This window comes from Panthera onca, chromosome B3, assembly GCF_046562875.1.
Source record: "Panthera onca isolate mPanOnc1 chromosome B3, mPanOnc1 haplotype 2, whole genome shotgun sequence".
Taxonomy (NCBI): domain Eukaryota; kingdom Metazoa; phylum Chordata; class Mammalia; order Carnivora; family Felidae; genus Panthera; species Panthera onca.
In genome coordinates this window covers 32,341,408-32,358,537 of record NC_138344.1, presented here as the reverse complement: position 1 = coordinate 32,358,537, position 17,130 = coordinate 32,341,408, and the positions used below count along the sequence as shown (strand labels likewise).

General features: G+C 43.8%; 1 protein-coding gene across 6 annotated transcripts in view; it reads right to left on the bottom strand.

Annotated features, from left to right (window-relative positions):
- Positions 1–17,130, bottom strand: part of NPTN (neuroplastin) — a 73,039-nt gene that overhangs the window by 20,185 nt on the left and 35,724 nt on the right. For 5 of the 6 annotated variants that reach the window (XR_013556365.2, XM_060618106.2, XM_060618109.3 and 2 more), the window contains exons 2-4: positions 15,719–16,066; positions 10,672–10,843; positions 6,983–7,077 (exon numbers count right to left, since the gene is read on the bottom strand). Coding sequence is in view for 5 of the 6 variants with exons in the window: in XM_060618106.2 (XP_060474089.1) it covers positions 6,983–7,077; positions 10,672–10,843; positions 15,719–16,066 (615 nt within the window). In the remaining variant the exon portion in view is untranslated. The remainder of the gene's footprint in view (positions 1–6,982; positions 7,078–10,671; positions 10,844–15,718; positions 16,067–17,130) is intronic. The other variant, XM_060618110.3, reaches the window with a different exon arrangement.

Genomic DNA, 17,130 nt, shown 5'->3' with positions numbered 1-17,130 from the left:
GAGGAGTCTGACACAAATACCTTACTTCCCTTTGCCCTCTCAGGGAGGCAAGGAGGAAGAGAGAGACTTTAAATTTTTTTTTTTTTAACGTTTTATTTTTATTTTTGAGACAGAGAGAGACAGCGCATGAACGGGGGAGGGGCAGAGAGAGAGGGAGACACAGAATCGGAAGCAGGCTCCAGGCTCTGAGCCATCAGCCCAGAGCCCGACGCGGGGCTTGAACTCACGGACCGCGAGATCGTGACCTGAGCCGAAGTCAGACGCTTAACCGACTGCACCACCCAGGCGCCCCGAGAGAGACTTTTAAAGAGCTCACAGACCCACTTGGGAATTAACTGGCTCTCTCCCTTCATTAGTCACATACTCCAATGAAATTAGATAATGGATAGATATCCTTCCAGTATCCTAATGAATGGCAATACAGGGGCTCCAAAAGAGTCTTAGTTCCCCATCAACACCCAACCCAATTTCATTATCTGGGTCTGTGGGTGAGAACAACCTCATGCTCCTCAATACCTTCTGTTGCCTGACCAGCCTACACTCAGAGCAGAGCGTCCAGCTTCTCTGTCAGACTGGTGGCTGTAGAAAGTGTCCACTTAGGCAATGGAGTTATGTTCACCTGAAGCTGATGTTAAATACAGTTAAGCACGACAGAGCCGAGAAAGGGGTCATGGTATGGAGTTTCTTACATAGACTGCTTCTTTGGTGCTCACTTTTCAAAGCAAATTCATAACCTCACAACTCATTTTTCAAAGAAACTCTATCCTTAAAGGTGTCAATGAGTAGCCTGTTTCTAAGTAAACATACTATTCCATATGATGATCTCATTGCTTCCTTTATGTAGCCTATCAGATCCCAAAGACACCTCATCTTGCTGTAGGCAAAATTAAGAGGCTTGGCTGAAGAAGGCAGAGATAACAGCAAGATTTACTGTTGGGGCACCTGGGTGGCTCAGTCGGTTAAGTGTCCGACTTCGGCTCAGGTCATGATTTCAGGGTTCATGGGTTTGAGCCCCGCATCCGGCTCTGTGCTGACAGCTCAGAGCCTGGAGACTGCTTCAGATTCTGTGTCTCCCTCTCTCTTTCAAAAATAAACACTAAAAAAAAAAAAAAAAAAAAAAAAAAAAAGATTTACTGTTAAGCCAAGGGCTAAGCCCAAGAAGCAATACGAGACTGGTCAGGATGGAAGCAAGGATGCTGGCTTGTGGCTCAATAAGCCTTCTCTACACAGAGTAGATTCATCATCAACTGTAAAGATTAAAGCAGTCTGGGACTTGTGCTGCCTTCAGCAGATGAGGCTTTTCCCTTTCCTGCAGGAGAGAGCACTGAGTGGGTAGTAACTGAAGTCTCCTCTAAGACCATGATTCTAACCTTGGCTATATGCTATAATCACCCGGAATGCTCTTAATAAAGCCTGATGTCAGACCACATTGCCTACACATTAAATCAAGTTTGAGAACCACTGCTTTCATACCCTTCCTCGCACCAGTGTTTGAGACAAGGCGACTGTAAGAAGGAGTGTCCCCTAAGACAGGGAGATGAGTGGAAGTATGGGGAACACTGAGGTGACATTCTCAAAGTTGAGAAGGTGACACAGGTACTACCATGAGGAAAAGAAGCTTAGAGATCATTTTCCTTTAATAACCCAACCTCTCATTTGTATCCATATAAGGGAACTACAGACTGCTGGAGCCTTACAGGACCTCCAAGACCATCTATCTCATCCTGCTTCATCACATGCTTGTGGAAGCTGAGGCCCAAGGTAGGAGAGCAAACGGTTAGGGCCACAGCAAGTTTAATGGCAGGGCAGGATCAGAATCCGATTCCTCTAACTCTCAGTCCAAGGCCTTCTAACTGTTACATGCTGCACACAGTAACATGGCTTAGTGTTCAGGAGCACAGGTGAGAACCCACGTTCCACTCTTTACCTGCCACACCAGTTAAGTCATCTAATTCCCTTGAGTCTCCATTTTCTCCCCTGGAAAGTAGGAATAACAACAGCATTTCCATCCAAAAGTTGTGAAGACTACTGGGAGGACAGAAACAGCAGTGCACCCAGAATGGCGCCTGGCATACAGTTAATGTGCAATGTTAGCCATTCTTATTCTTATTAATGAAGGCCAGGGTAGCACCATGAAAAGAAAGTATAGGTATGGTTATCTGGGCTGAAGTTGATGCTCAAAGTGTTCTAGAAGCTTCAAGGTATTATTATTATTTTGCTCTCGAAGACTTTTCAATTCTGAGTCAGAACCAGCTTTGCCATCAGCTCTGACCTAAGGATGTCACAACCTCTAAGCGTCCTCACCTACCAAACTAGCTGCCTATCAAACAAATAAATAACCATGAGAACAATCTGCATGCTAAAGGGCCATACAGATGAAAGATATGTATTATTACTCTTAATGATATTCGGTGTCATCACCATGAGGTCCATCTCGGCCAGTCTGAACTGTAATATATCATTTGTAAGGCCACACAACAGAGGAGGAAACAGGGATGCCAGACAAGGTTACTTAAAGAGATCCTAACATTTAGTCATAATATTAAAATACAAAAAAACTAAGAAGTATGGAGGGAAAAACAAGATCAGTTTTAGCTCTGGTACCCCCAAAAGACTGAAACTCACCCGCAGTGCCCAGTGAGCAGGAAGAGATAATGAGCCTGATGAGACCCGAGACCCAGACCTTCGTAGGGCTGGGATGTACCTTTCACAAGAGGCAGTAGCATGTTTGTTGCAGAGGATTTGATGACCACCAAAATCTTTTTCTAAAAACAGAACAAAATTCCATTTCCTTGTTTCTTGGATTAATCAAAATAACTGAACAAAGAGGATGGGGTTTAGGAGTCATGAGAGGGATTTCTTCCTTTTTGCAGATTTCACAGACATTTTTATGTGGTTTTTTTATGAGCACATTTTTTTAATTTTAGAAAAGGAAGAAAGGGGAAGAGGGAGAGAGTAAGAGTTAGAAAGGTTAAAGAATTACAGGAATAGAAAGTTCAATACTTATCCAATCACAAATGCTCTGTAATGAGCTGTGGACTCTCTGGAAGACATAAACCTTGAAGAGTCGAAAAGCTGGGGAAAGAGATGCCTCCCCAGAGTTATCTAAGTGGATCCCCAGAGAGGCTGGGCTATGGGGCAGAGGTCCCACTAAGGTCTAGTCATTGCTGTTTCCTCTCCCCTGGCCAGCCCTGCTCCATCTTTCACCTCCAGCATCTGCTCAGGTCACCTGCTAGATACCTAAGAAATGTAATCCTAAACAGTAACAGTATCTTCCTGTTTACACTGTGCCTCATTCTTGGCCTTTGAGAAAAAAAAAAGTGAAAGAAAAAAACCCTACTTCAGACGCAGGGCCTTCCCTGCGTAGATATTACCATCCTCAAAATTCCTTTCTTGACAGACTAAGGTGGAAAACATTGCCACCTCAGGGCTGTTCCAGGACACACACCCCTCCCTCGGATTCCTGCAGCCTTCTTTTCTCTTGCACACAAGTAACTCAAGATGTGCTGATCTGCTGCACAGTGCCCAGTTCTGGCCTAGTATAAACCCTTCACTCCCCACAGTGCTGAGCCCAAACAACACCCCAGGGAGGAGGTGCTGAAATGCAATAAAAGCCAAATGGGGAAGAAAAGGACTGAGTGCAGAACAGGTGCTGAAGAGATCTGTCTGGTGTAAATTCTATTGCCCTGACACGCCGAGTTAGTTAAACCACAAAGAAGACGCTCAAGAGACTCCTTTCAACAGAGGTCACTCATGTTCCTTAAATCTCTCTCGAGTACAACCACCTCTTACCGGTATTACTCAGATTTTTCAAGTCTTTATAGCTATAAAAAGGTAACCGTCTCTTACCCACCATAGAGGCACCAAGGAAATAAAACCAGAGTTTATATGAAAATGCTCTGGGAATCAATCAACCTCTCTCTCTCTCTCTCTCTCTCTCTTTCCCTCTCCCTCCCACCTTGGCTCCTTCTCTCTTTCCATCTCCCTCCCTCCCTCTCTCTCAATGCAAGGCACTGGGTTGGCAACCACAACCACCTAGCTTAGAATATGATCCTGGGGCACCCCCAGGGTGGCTTAACCACCTGGGGTGGCTTAGTCAATTAAGTGTCTGACTCTGGATTTCAGCTCAGGTCACTACTTCATGAGTCGTGAATTCAGGCCCGAGTCGGGCTTTGTGCTGACAGTGCAGAGTCTACTTGGGATTCTCTCTCTCCCCCCTCTCTCTGCCCCTCCCCCACTCACTCACTCTCTTTCTCTCTCTCTCTCGAAAATAAATAAATAAACTTTAGGGGTGCCTAGGTGGCTCAGTCGGCTAAGCATCTAACTTTGGCTCAGGTCATGATCTTACAGTTCATGGGTTCGAGCCCCACATCAGGCTCTGTGCTGACAGCTCAGAGCCTGGAACCTGCTTCAGATTCTGTGTCTCCCTCTCTCTCTGCTCCTCCCCTACTTGCACTGTCTCTCTCTCAAAAATAAACAAACATTAAAAAAAATTTTTTTTTAAAGAATATGATCCTGGGCCTATAGCAAATCTTTTTGAAGCTAAACAGAAAAACTCAAATGTTCAGTCTTTTCCATACTAAACTAAGGATCACCTATAAGACATTAAATGTTCACCTGTCTTCTATCCAGGTATTAGGGGACAGAAAGGAGAAAGACTGGAATTCCCTGTGAATTTTCTTGAGAGACTAACATATCTGTCCAAGCTAATCACAGCATATGCTTAGGATTCTATGAAAGAGAGTTTTCTTAAGGTCTACTCCTAAAACCAGGATAGCACCACCTGCCCAATCTTCCTCGCAGAGCTGTTGTCAGTAAAATGCAACAGCACACATCTCGCGCAGTCACGATAAGATGCCATGGAATGTTTTAACTTCCTCTGAAATCACTCCTGCTTGCAGCCTCCCATTCTCTGCCCCCCAGCCCACCACCTCCTATCTGCTAAAGACAATGTGAGGAAAGATGCTGCCTCAGGGGCCACTGAAGCCCACCTCTCAAGCAGCCAAGCCAATGGGAAACCTCCTCTGTCTCTACTCCTGAAAGTGCTGCTAGAAATCATTAGAGCCCAATCAGCACTATCACAGGGAAGCCAGGACTAGAAACTGCATGTAACCATCCTTTAGGTTTGGGGAGGGTGGCTAACTACACACACCACTTTCCCTCCCTCGCCCATCCTGCTACCTCCACACTTGGACGCTGTGCCAAAGGCTCAGCCTGGAATGCTGCAGGGCCTCTGGTCTCTCGTGGAGGAGTAAAACATCTCCCCATGCAGGCCAGCTCACCCAGGTGAGGAAAGATACATGGCAGGCTTAGAGAAAAAGCGACTTCTCACACCTTCATCCTCATGTTGAACAAATGTGCCATCCTTCAAAAACAGAGATAAACCCAGATCCCTCCAAGAAAAGCCCTGAATTAATCAAAGCCCACATTCTCTGGCCGGTGTGGACTACTACCAGGCCATCGTGACTAAACCCTTTCAGGCATTTAGAATTCAACGTGGCAGCTGGAAGAGACACTGGCTGTCCTTACGTCAACTTACAAATTAGGGCTGGGTCACCAAGACACTACTTTCATTTAATAACAGATCATTGAAACTTGGAATCTAAGCCTTTCTTTAATCTGAATTTCTAGTCTTCTAAATATTTTAAGAAAGATCTGATACTTGCTATTATAGGACCTTCCCATTTACTAAATTTATCCCTCCAGCTGCTAAGGATCACCCAAGGATTTGAAGAACAAATCCGTATCCTTCCTGAGCAAAATAAAGACTGAAAAAAATCTGGGGCACCTGGGTGGCTCAGTCGGTTGAGCGTCCGACTTCAGCTCAGGTCATGATCTCATAGCTAGTGAGTTCGAGCCCCGCGTCGGACTCTGTGCTAACAGCTCAGAGAGCCTGGAGCCCACTTCAGATTCTGTGTCTCCCCCTCTCTCTGCCCCTCCCCTGCTCATGCTCTGTCTCTGTCTCAAAAATAAATAAAAACATTAAAAAAAAATTTTTTTTAAACATGAAAAAAATTTAAAAACCCTCAATTCTTCAGTCTGACCTCAAACAGCAACCCCACCTCCCCCTGGTCATTTTATAAAATGGATAAACATGGGATTGAGAATCAAGATCTGGATTCTAATGCTAGCTCTGCCACAAACCACTCTGTGAGCCAGAGTTCATGGCTGTACTTTTCTGGGTCTCAGCTGCTTCTTTGAAATAACACAGGAAAGCTGGGATTCATGATGTTAAGTAGCTTCAACTTTTATAGTTTTCTTGGCCCTTTTGGGAACTTTTAGCTACAGCTGCATCTTTAAGATGCCATGCACCCAGAGTTTCTACTAAAATTCTAATGAATGGGGCACTTGGGTGGCAACAAACTTCAGCTCAGGTCATGATCTCACGGCTTGCTACTGTCAGCGCAAAGCCCACTTCAGATCCGCTGTCCCCTTCTCTCTGCCCCTCCCCCGCTTGTTCTCTCTCAAAAATAAAACAAACACTAAAAAAAAATTCTAATGAATTATCCACAAATAGTTTATGTTCACTCTGCACACTGTACTTTGCCAAATCCTTCTGGCCCATTGGAGATCTGTGTAATAATATTTGTACGGCACTATTTGCTCGAAAACATTTACATAGGTTGAACCATACGAAGCTGCCAACATTCAAACTTTTACCAGACAAAAACAGCAATTTCGTATGGTTCAAACTACTACATTAACTTATTTATTCCTCCTTACAACCCCACGAGGTAGATTTTGCAAATGAGGAAACAGGAGCACAAAGAATCTAATAACTTGCCATAGTCACACAGCTAACAGATGATGGGGTTTGGATTTAAACCTGGGCAGCTGAACTCCTGAGCCTGTAGTCCTACCATAATGTTATATTGCCTCCCATAATGGGAACAAGAACAGCTTGAAGACTGGGAGTCCAGAGCAAGGTAGTGTCTCAGAAGGAGAGTGAGAGGCTCACACTGCAGCCTCTGTTGGGTTGTACCTTTCACTTCAATGGTGGCATTTGCTTTAGGAGCACTGACAAAGTGATATACACAGTGGTATTCGCCTGAATCCTCAGCTCTCGGCTTATTGATCCTGCAGAGATGAGAAAAAAAATCAAGTAAGGAAGCTGGGAACAAATATACAACAAAATATACAACAAAAGAAGAATCAAGAGGGTAACCAGGGACTCTCCTCTCCAAACTGTGTCCCTGAATGCAACTCCCCTCCTCCTAACTAAAAGCAAAAGCCTCCCTCCATGAAACATTAATGCTTTACTCCTTACTGGGAGTAAGATAGAATACAAAGAATGATACATGGTCTCTAACCTTAAACAAGTAATCAAAATAGAGGGCTGTACAAAATACTATGGACTATATTTAGATATTGAGGATGGAGCCATCACCAAAAACTTTTTGCTCACCTTGTGGTTCTAGTCAAATAAATAAGAGCAGAAAAAAGCAAACCTTTTTCTGTGTTTCCCTAAAGACCCTTGTTCTTCTCATCTTGTTCTTCCCACCCTGTATTTTAGTAGCATGCCTTTCAATAAGTCTACTCACCAACAGGACCCAAGGGATAGTTTAAAAAAAAAAAAAAAAAATCTGCCATCACAGCACCCACCGCAGAGAGGCAAATGCACTTTTAATGCTTAAGTGCAGCTAAAACTCCACAGCACTGCATAATCTGTCGTACCCTCACCTCAGCCACTTTCTAGCCCTGCTGCGCTCTTTTCAGTTTTTCAACGTGTCACACTCGTTCCTATCTCAAAACCTTGACACAAGGGGCGCCTGGGTGGCTCAGTCGGTTGGGCGGCAGACTACAGCTCAAGTCATGATCTTGTGGTCTGTGAGTTCGAGCCCCGCATCAGGCTCTGTGCTGACAGCTCAGAGCATGGAGCCTGCTTCTGATTCTGTGTCTCCCTCTCTCTCTCTCTCTCAAAAATAATAAACATTAAAAAAAAAAAAGTTAAAAAGAAAAAAAGCCTTGACATGAGATGTTCCTTTACAGAGAATAGTTCCCATCAATCTTAGCCTACTTTTGCATCAGTCTCGGCTCACATCACTTCTTCCTATCCCCCAATCTAAGTGACATCCCCTCCATGATATTATCTCTAATACTACAATGTCATTCTTCACAAGCATTCACCACAACATGTAATTATATGTTTATGCAATTGTTTGATGAATGTCTAGTTTCCCAACAGAACAAGTTCTATGTGGACAGGCACTGTTTATTTTGTGAACAGATCTACACCCAGCTCATGGCCTCGCTGGAATATAGCAGGGGGATGAATAAATAAACGAGTAAATGATGGAGTGAATGTAAATTCAGAGTGCATAGCTGTACAGAGATCCCAACCAAGGTAAGTAGAGGGACAAGGAGGACTGTAGGAAGTGTGTATGGCCAGAACAGCACTTCCTCTGAATTCACAAGGTGATCCTTAACAAGCTGTCTTGCCCCTAATGACCAACTTCACACCAGCTCAGCACACTATGGCCTACACACACCCCCAAACATATGCAGTAAGGCTGGTGTGTAATTACCGAAAACAGAGAAATCCACATCTGATAACCATTATACAGATCCTGCTCTTTTACTCAGTGGTTAAAACAGAGAACTTGCAATGGTGAAAGCTCCACTGCACTAGTTAATGCCTGAGAAAAACTCAGAGAAACCTTGACCACTGAGTGGCCGAACATATTTATCCACCTTACTGTTCAATCGCAAAAAAGAAATACGGGTTACTAGACCACGGATGAGGAGAGACACACAGTCTATCCCCAGGACTGTCTCAGCATACCCATGGCAACCTAATATTCTAAGAGGAACTGCCAAGAGTCTTCTAAACCTCATACAAGTGGCTCTTCTTAAACCAATATCCTCCCAACTGGAAAACAGACACAAGTCAGCTGCTCTTAGCAAATGTTCCACAGTTTGGAGAAAGAGCAGCAGCTGTATCTTCAGAGCTCAGACTGACTCTAAGTTCCTTGAAAAGACTTAGAAAGATGACTCCCAAGCTTGAGCCCATGCCTATGGGCTCAAAATCTCCCTACAACATTCCCATCAACTAGCTACTGGGAAACAACGCAAATGGAAAATGTCCCCTACAGCTGAGCAGGAGCAGGGTCTGAGACTGGCTCCATGGCTGACCAAGCTAACAGGTGGCTCAAGGGCTCATCGGCTGTTTTTTTTTTTTCCCCCACAAAATGTGGGAGAACACAGACTCCTTGAAAAACGGACAATGCAGAACACTCCTGGAGAGCTTCAAATAAACTAAGAGGAAGAAGAAAAAAGAGGAAGAAGAGGAGGAGGAGGAGGAAGAGGAAGGGGAAGAAGGGGAGGAGGAGCAAGGGGGAGGAGGAGGAGCAAGGAGGAGAAAGAGGAGTAAGGGGAGGAGAGGGAGGAGGAGCAGGAGGAGCAGCATTTTATAAAGTCAGGCTCAAATTTATAGTTACAGTTCAAATCTATATGGGTGACATAGTACAAGACCCAAGAGAAACACAATTGGATGCCTGGTACCTTGAAAGAGTTGTTAAAAAATACAAACTTGTAAAACTAAGAAACAGACCAGGAATATATATATGCCTTTCATTCCACCAAACACTTCTATTTGATTAACGTTTTCCAAACTATGAGAATACAGCTGAGGCTATATTTCCAATTTAATACGAGAAGAAACTACAGTGGAGACAGATTAGCTTGCCACTAAAATGGCAGGGGAAAAAAAAAATGACCTAGATTCTAGAAAGTCAGAAGACCTGGAACCAACCCTTGCTTCTGTAATTTACTAGATACAGTATTTGGCCTGGAAAACAGTCATTACTCTTGGAGTTTTAGCTTCCTCACTTGAGAAAAGGAGGAGGATCCAGAAATTAATGTGGGTCAATAAATAAGGGGTATGAAAAGATCTCAATTTTGCAAAATACTGCAGAATGTCCTTGCTACTACTGGGTACACAAGTCTTCCTGATCTCACTCGAGTGCACTCTTTCTTCTCACTGCATAATCCTGCCAAACAGGATTAGCCGATCCTTTTCGGGATTAGGTTTTAAACACAAACTATTCTGAAAGGTGAGGTGCCATGTGTTCTAGATATTACAAAAAAAGCACCAAATGTTTGGGTGCCAGCTTAACTTCAGCCAGCAAATATCCCCCCTTTCATCAAAGGATGTTTACAGGCTACTAAACTTATTCCAGATCACTAAAGAGCCCTATATCCACCGGTCTTGATCTGGTTATGGTCATATTAATCACTCCTAAAAGGTAACTCACTAGGAATTCTACCCAATGGCGAAAGATCACTTACAGTGTTCTTGCTCTAAGAGTCCTAAAGCAGATTTCAATCTGATTCCTCAAAGCACTGACTTAAGTCAAGGGACCTGCATTCAAGTTCTGACTTTCCTACTGACTAGCATGGTTACCCTGAGCAAATCACACCTTATGCCCTCCGTTTCTCTATTATCATAATGAGGGGAACACCTAGAGCTCTCGAGCCTAGCTATTCATTGGACTCCGTCGGAAATCTTTAATAGGTTCCTGGGCCTCACCCCAGACACACTGGATTAGACTCTCCAGAGAAGGACCATATATATCTTATGTGTCTCCTACGTAACATAATTATGGATTATGAATGTCCATAGTAAGTTCACTGCTCCCTCCCATCTTCCTAGGAGCTGTTAGTCCCTCTCACCTGTATTCCATGTTGCTGGCATTCTTGCGAGTGGCAGTCAGCTCTACCCCATTCTTTGTCCAGTAGCTGTATGTAAGGGTGTGAGAGCTGGAAGTGAGGTTACACTGCAGAGTGACGGGGAGAACAGGGCTGTCTCGAAGAATGACCTCTTCACTGGTGACAATCCGTGGCTCTGTAATAAGAGTGCACAGTGATAGGGAGCCACAGCCTTCTGTTCTCTGTAGCCCTGGCCTGAGAATTGGATGGGGTAGGATAGGGAGACTAGAAGAAGAGGGAGGGCAGACAGGACCACATGAGGAATTTCACTTTACCAGTTTGGAGGAAGTCAAGAAAGGAAAAACAATGATTATAAGCAAATGACCACTAGCGCAGACAACAGCCTGAAGACCAGTTGGCCTAGACGTGAAAAGAATGGGAGTATTATGGGTACTTATACTGGCAACAATCCACTTACACTTTTAACACCACGGTTTTATGATATAAGAACCACCAACCAATTCAGCTTCAATTAGAAAACCAGGCTCCACCTTGCAGTTCTGAAGACAAAGGCAGTATCATTTATATAACTAATAAACTCCCTATGGAGTCACTAGGCCTTGGAACAGTAATTTCTATAATTAGATAATACATGTATGGCTTTTCCCACATTTAATTCTGATAAACCTATGGCAAATCAGCCATGGCCATTAGTTATGCAGAAAAAGTGTAGATCCTTAAAAGCAAATTTCCTCCCAGAAGTCTATTGTATTTTCCAAAATATGCTACGGGAAAATTCTTAAGGAATCATCACAGTTCTTCTCTCCAGCCCATATTTATTCCCAAAACAAAACCTTTTCAGAATTCCTGTTTAAACACATTCCACTGTGGAGATAATATAACTAGAATGCAGTATGTGTTGGTATCATGGGCTGTAAACATTTTAGAGCGGAGAGGCCCTTAGAGTTCACTAAACCCCACTCTTGAAGAGCTAGAGACAGAAAATGGCTTGTTCAAGGCCATAATTATTATTAGTGGCAAAGCTGGGCCTAGAACACACATCTGACTGAATTCTCTACCTCTGCCTCCCTTTCCCGGCCCCAAATGCCCCCACACACTTTCCACCCTACAGCAAGTTACATACTTCATCTTCTGGTTCTATCCTGGGCTTAGATAACCTGGGGTCATTAGTTTAGAATCTACAAAAATAACCTATTTGACCCAAATATTAGAACACATTGAGCAGAAATTCTGTAAGGCACACTCTGTCATTCCTGGAAGGTTCATCCTTAAAGCCCTTTGAATTCCACCACTATATGAAAGTCAAGATGTTTGTTTGCTGTCTTTTTGTTGTTGTTACTTATCTCTAATCTTTTCCCACATTTAAACATTTTCAGGTAAAGTCTAAACTTTTCCCATCCACCATTAGAGGTATTTCTTCCTCTTTTATCCTTTTTCCACTTTTTCTCAGAAATTCTTGACTAGCTTCCCATTTCCCTGCGCCTGGCAACTCTGTAGCAGCAACCTAACACCATTTTACGCAGTATAGTGCTGACTCTTAACTCTTGAGGACAGAACTCTCTCCCTTCACTGGAACTAAACTTTGTTCACTGTGCAGGGAGGAGGACAGTATGGAGCAGTCATGGGACACTTGAAAAACATAATGCCCAAGGACCTCCTAATCAATGCAACATTTCTGACTGTAGACTCGTATCAAAGAACACTGTGGCAAATAAAGCAAATCCTCAAGTTTCTTCAATTAAATTGCCTCTCACTATTTTCTGACTCTGGCAAAAGGATAATGGTTATCCTCCATTCAGCACTGATCCTTACTGGTGACATCAAACAGGGTCTCTATGTACAGATAATGGAGGCATAGCAGCCACTAAGACAGAAGCAGATGCATGTAAACACGTTAGCGCGGTGGTGTCCCATGGTTTCCAAAACACACTGGACAGAAGCCAAATCCCTGGGCCTTTAAGTCGAGCAGAACGGCTGCAAACCCTGCAACGGAAGGCGCACACACACCATCAGCAGAAAGCACCACAATTCCAAGAAAAATCAAAACCAAGCAAAAACAAAAACAAAAAAAAAAAAAGAGAGAGAGAGAACCAGTACTCCACAGAAATTAAAAATATAAAGGCAACATTAAAACCCAAACACACTTTTAGGTTTTTACTAAATTTTTATTATCCAATTTTATTTCCTGTCCCATTTGGGACTCTCCTGGTTCTTCTTCTCAGACTGCACTGAGAAAGGGTAAACTCTGAGAATGAGGCCAAGAGCTTCTAGATGTTTAAACACAAGGAGGCCAAAATAAATGCTACTCTTACCTGTGACGATGCAAATGCCCACTGCAGCTCAGGGAGATTAAGAAGTTGATGAGAGCAACCTGGTAGACTTTCTGCCAAGAATTCTTGGAAGGCAAAGGAAAGCACTTTTCCCCTTAAGTGTTAAAGATCCAGGAGAGAGTCGGCTGGGAGCAAGTGGATAATTTAAATAGGTTTAAATATGATTCTGCACCATAGGAAGGTTGTAGGGTGTGGTACCTCCCTCCGATGATCGCTGTATATGGAAACCAGTGCTAACCCAAGCTCCTTGGCCATGGTGCCACATCTGCATTCTGCACCAGGATGAAGGTGGAGCTTTTGTTTCTGTGGCCCAGCAATGCCCATGAAAGTCCAAGAGAGATGAACATTTAGGAGAAGCCCCAAAATTTTTGCCTGCCACTGACTCCTACAGAGAAGCAGTGGATGGGAGACCCCTACCCTCACCGTCACACATGTGTAGAACATGCTATGGCCAGGGAGATACCCTAAAAACTGGGCATATTTCTCATCCTGTCTTATTTTACTCAAGGAGTTCTGGGGGGAAATACTGTCAAGGAGTCATTTTAGAAGACTTCAACCTCCTCCTGGAGGCAAATGTCCTTGGGATGCTAAGATCATAAAATCCAATTAGAGTGAATTCAGGGTGTTTTTTAAAAGTAGCATCAGCAGGATGGCTCTCTAAAACAGTTAACTAGAATTAACTGATTGATGGGGAAGTCTGGGATGAGACTGAACCAGGGTTTGGTTCAACCACATGCAGACACTTCTAAGTTAGGAAGTTTATTTCCAAGTAAACTGGAGAAATGTTATGTATTCTCAGGATTGGTAGTAAGTACCCCAAAGACTCATCTTCTTCCAGCCCCAAGACATGACCTCTTAACTATGAGTCTACTTGAGTCAAGCTCCTGGAAGTACAAATACCAAATGCCCAGCCCAGTCCATGCCTACAAACTTCTGCAGGTCTTTGTGGCCATTTGGGTAATTCTGCTTTTATAAGGAAAGGAGCAGGGGGGCAGGAGAAGGAAGCGTGCAAGGGAAAAATTGTTAAATAAAAGGAAAATCGCTGGGTTAATATTCCCCATTTTCACATAGACAAGGTTTTCTTTTCCCCTTTCCAGAAGCAGGTTCTCTGATTGAACAGTGCCAGCTGCAGCAGCCTCTCCTACCTCTTCCCGAAGGCCTCTTCTCTCCATAAGCATCTTCTAAGGAACTATGAAGGACAGACAACTAACTTGCTATCTTCTATATTAAGTATATAGATAGATTCAGGGCCCATATCCTATTAATCCCTGTGTTACTACCAAATTCCTCATGAATGTGTTCTTACTATTTTTACTTACTCTTTCTAAATCAATCAGTTCTTTAAGCCAGAACTGGCTACAGGTCTGAGTTCTTAAAAGAGAAGGTGAAAACTCCAGAGGATCATTCCATTAAGTAAAGTATGCTCCCTCAATTACAATCAGGTCAGATGTGGGGCTAGAACTCTTCCTGGCCAGGAGCACTGGCTCTGTGGTGGCTTTTCCCTCCCTCTCCTTGCCTCTATACAAGTAGCAAGACACTTGCTAGAAAGAGAGGTGGCCACAAAAGTCCCTGTGCCTAATGTCTTACTTATACCTGACACAACAGATGAAGAGAAGAATTCTAAGCCAGCCGCTTAGCTTTCCCTCATCACTTAGTTGGACTTTAGTTTCTTCTTTTTTCAAAACACAAGAAAAGGCCAGTGTGAATGGCTTCCAAACTATTTCTAGGGTTGCCAGCTTCTGGGAAGAGGAGCACTGTGCCAACAGTCAGTCATCAGAGTCAAACTATTTGTGAACAGGAAGCAGATGCAACTCTGACTCTGAAACAGCATGATGGGGTTTAAAAAAAAAATACTTTGCAGCTTGTGTCACCTGGTGCCTAACAGCAAGACACATGGAGGAAATCTCAGACTACTGCTTTTAAAAGAACAGGAGACTGGATGGGCAGGACCAGTAAGGAGTGTGCTGCTGTAGTGCAGGGCTGTTATCAGAGAAGCACGTGCCACTGTTTTAGAAAAGAAAAAGAGCTGGAACTATGGAAATACCCAAGCTTACATGCCACCCAACAACCAAAACACACCATCACACCGCACCTATGGCGACATTCCCATCACAGAACAGGATGACACCAAGTCACAGTGAGGGAAGAAGCTGGGCAGACACAAACTTAAAATCATAGAGGTGAAGGCAGCTATTCAGAGAGCTTCAAACAGATGAACAGAAGAAATAAAAAGTAGTTAGACTGGGGAGAGAAACAAAAATAAAAAGGCACCAGAGAATAAATCAGCAAAAGGATAGCAGGAAACCTACTACAAAATTAAAGGGGAGGGAAAGAAACAATTCAACACTACTACCCTGGTTTAACTGCCTGGTCTTGTGAGTTTTAGGTGGTTTTCTGAGCCTCCCCAGTTCTCCCTCCCCACCTCTTCCCAATGCAGATGATTTTGGACAGGCACGGATTTCCCCAAATTCTTTGTTCCTGAGGAGAAAGACACAGAGAAGGGTTGGGGGATGAGGGAGGTAGAAAGGACGGCAAAGAAAAAAAAAGTTGCCACAGATGTTTTTATACACTACAACCAGAAGGGTCGTGGGTTTGAAAAAACAAAGACAAGGGGTGGGGTGAGCGATCATACTGGGGAAGAGGGAAAGGAAGCAGAAGGGAAGGGTCATTGGGCCACCTCTAATGACTACAGTACTACTACTGTAGGGTGCTGGACTCACTCTGAAGGACGCTTATGGTGGCCTGGGCTCGAATCCATGTTATGGAGGGGTTTTGCCTCAAGTCATTCCTCTTGGGGTCGTTGCTGGCCCTGCACTCGTAAGTCCCAGAGTCCTCCAAGGTGAGCCGGGTTATTCTCAGCACACTCACGCCGTTTGACCCGTAGGCGGTGTTTACGGTGACACGGCGCTTCCGAGCACCGTCCCACAGCTGTCTGAAAGACTCTGCCCGGTTGACTTCTGCGTACCACCACTGGATCTCTGGCGTGGGGCTCCCGACCACGTCACAGTACAGCTCAAAGGCGTCCCCAGTGAGCTTAGTTTCTGACATGGGCGACTTGACAAACCCAGCTAGAGGGAGGGGGAGCAGGAATGCAGTGACAGGCCAAGCAGAAAAAAAAGAATCAACAGGTGTTAATAGTAATTTAAAGAAAAGAAAAAAGCAAATGAGTTGCAAAGAACAAAAAGGATTCATTTTTAAACTATAAAGATATAAAGAGACAGTAAATAGCATTTCATACAAGCTTTTAGAAGAAGAACCACCCTGGGAAGCTTATGAAGCAAAGGCAGGCTAATTACAAGCTGGGGCAGCCCAGGTGCTAGCCAGGCAGAAGCAAGCCCACTGGAAAGCATTTTAGCAATGGGCCCAGTTGGTAGGAATGAGAAAGCCTCAGGTCTCAGGGAAGAGTATCTTTCCTTAGAGCACAAACCATTACCTTTTCAAATTCAGGCAAGTGATGAAAGATAAACGCAAGTGGCAGTAGTTCTATATGCCAAGTCAGGATCTCTCTTTTGGATGGGGGAATACTTTGTTAGAGATGCAATGTCTTTTGTGGGCCTCAACAAGAAATATTAACTGACCTAATATTTTTCTTGGGAATCAGGGTCCAAATTTCAACCGAAAATGTAGCATAATTCTCTCTCATACAGGATTCCATCCTGAGTTCAGCACAGACTTCCCCCACATCCTATTCTTCCCTGGGCCTGTGGCAAACAAACAACCCAGCGGTCTGTGATTAGGTAGTCTCTACCCGAATGCAGACATTCAGGCACAGGTAAATAAGACAGTCTGTACACTTCAGAGTGAGAATTACGATGGGTGTCAGCTCAGGAGTGGAACCAACAGTAGCATCAACCCAACTCATTGCCAATGGAGAGACTATACCTTCCACAATTCTGTGAGTTCATACAACTAGAAAACTCTCCCGAAAAGTGAGTCTTCAAAATAACTATGGTACTTGACAGTCTCTGTCTACGTAGTTCAGTAGCCTAGCCCCCAGAGTCCAGCTCGTAAAGAATAAGAAATGTATAATGATGAATTAAATTAAATTCTATGGTGAAGGCTAGGCCTCAACATCATTGCCAGGCATTTCTCAGGAACTAAAGTTGATGCCTATTTCCACTTGTCCAGAATT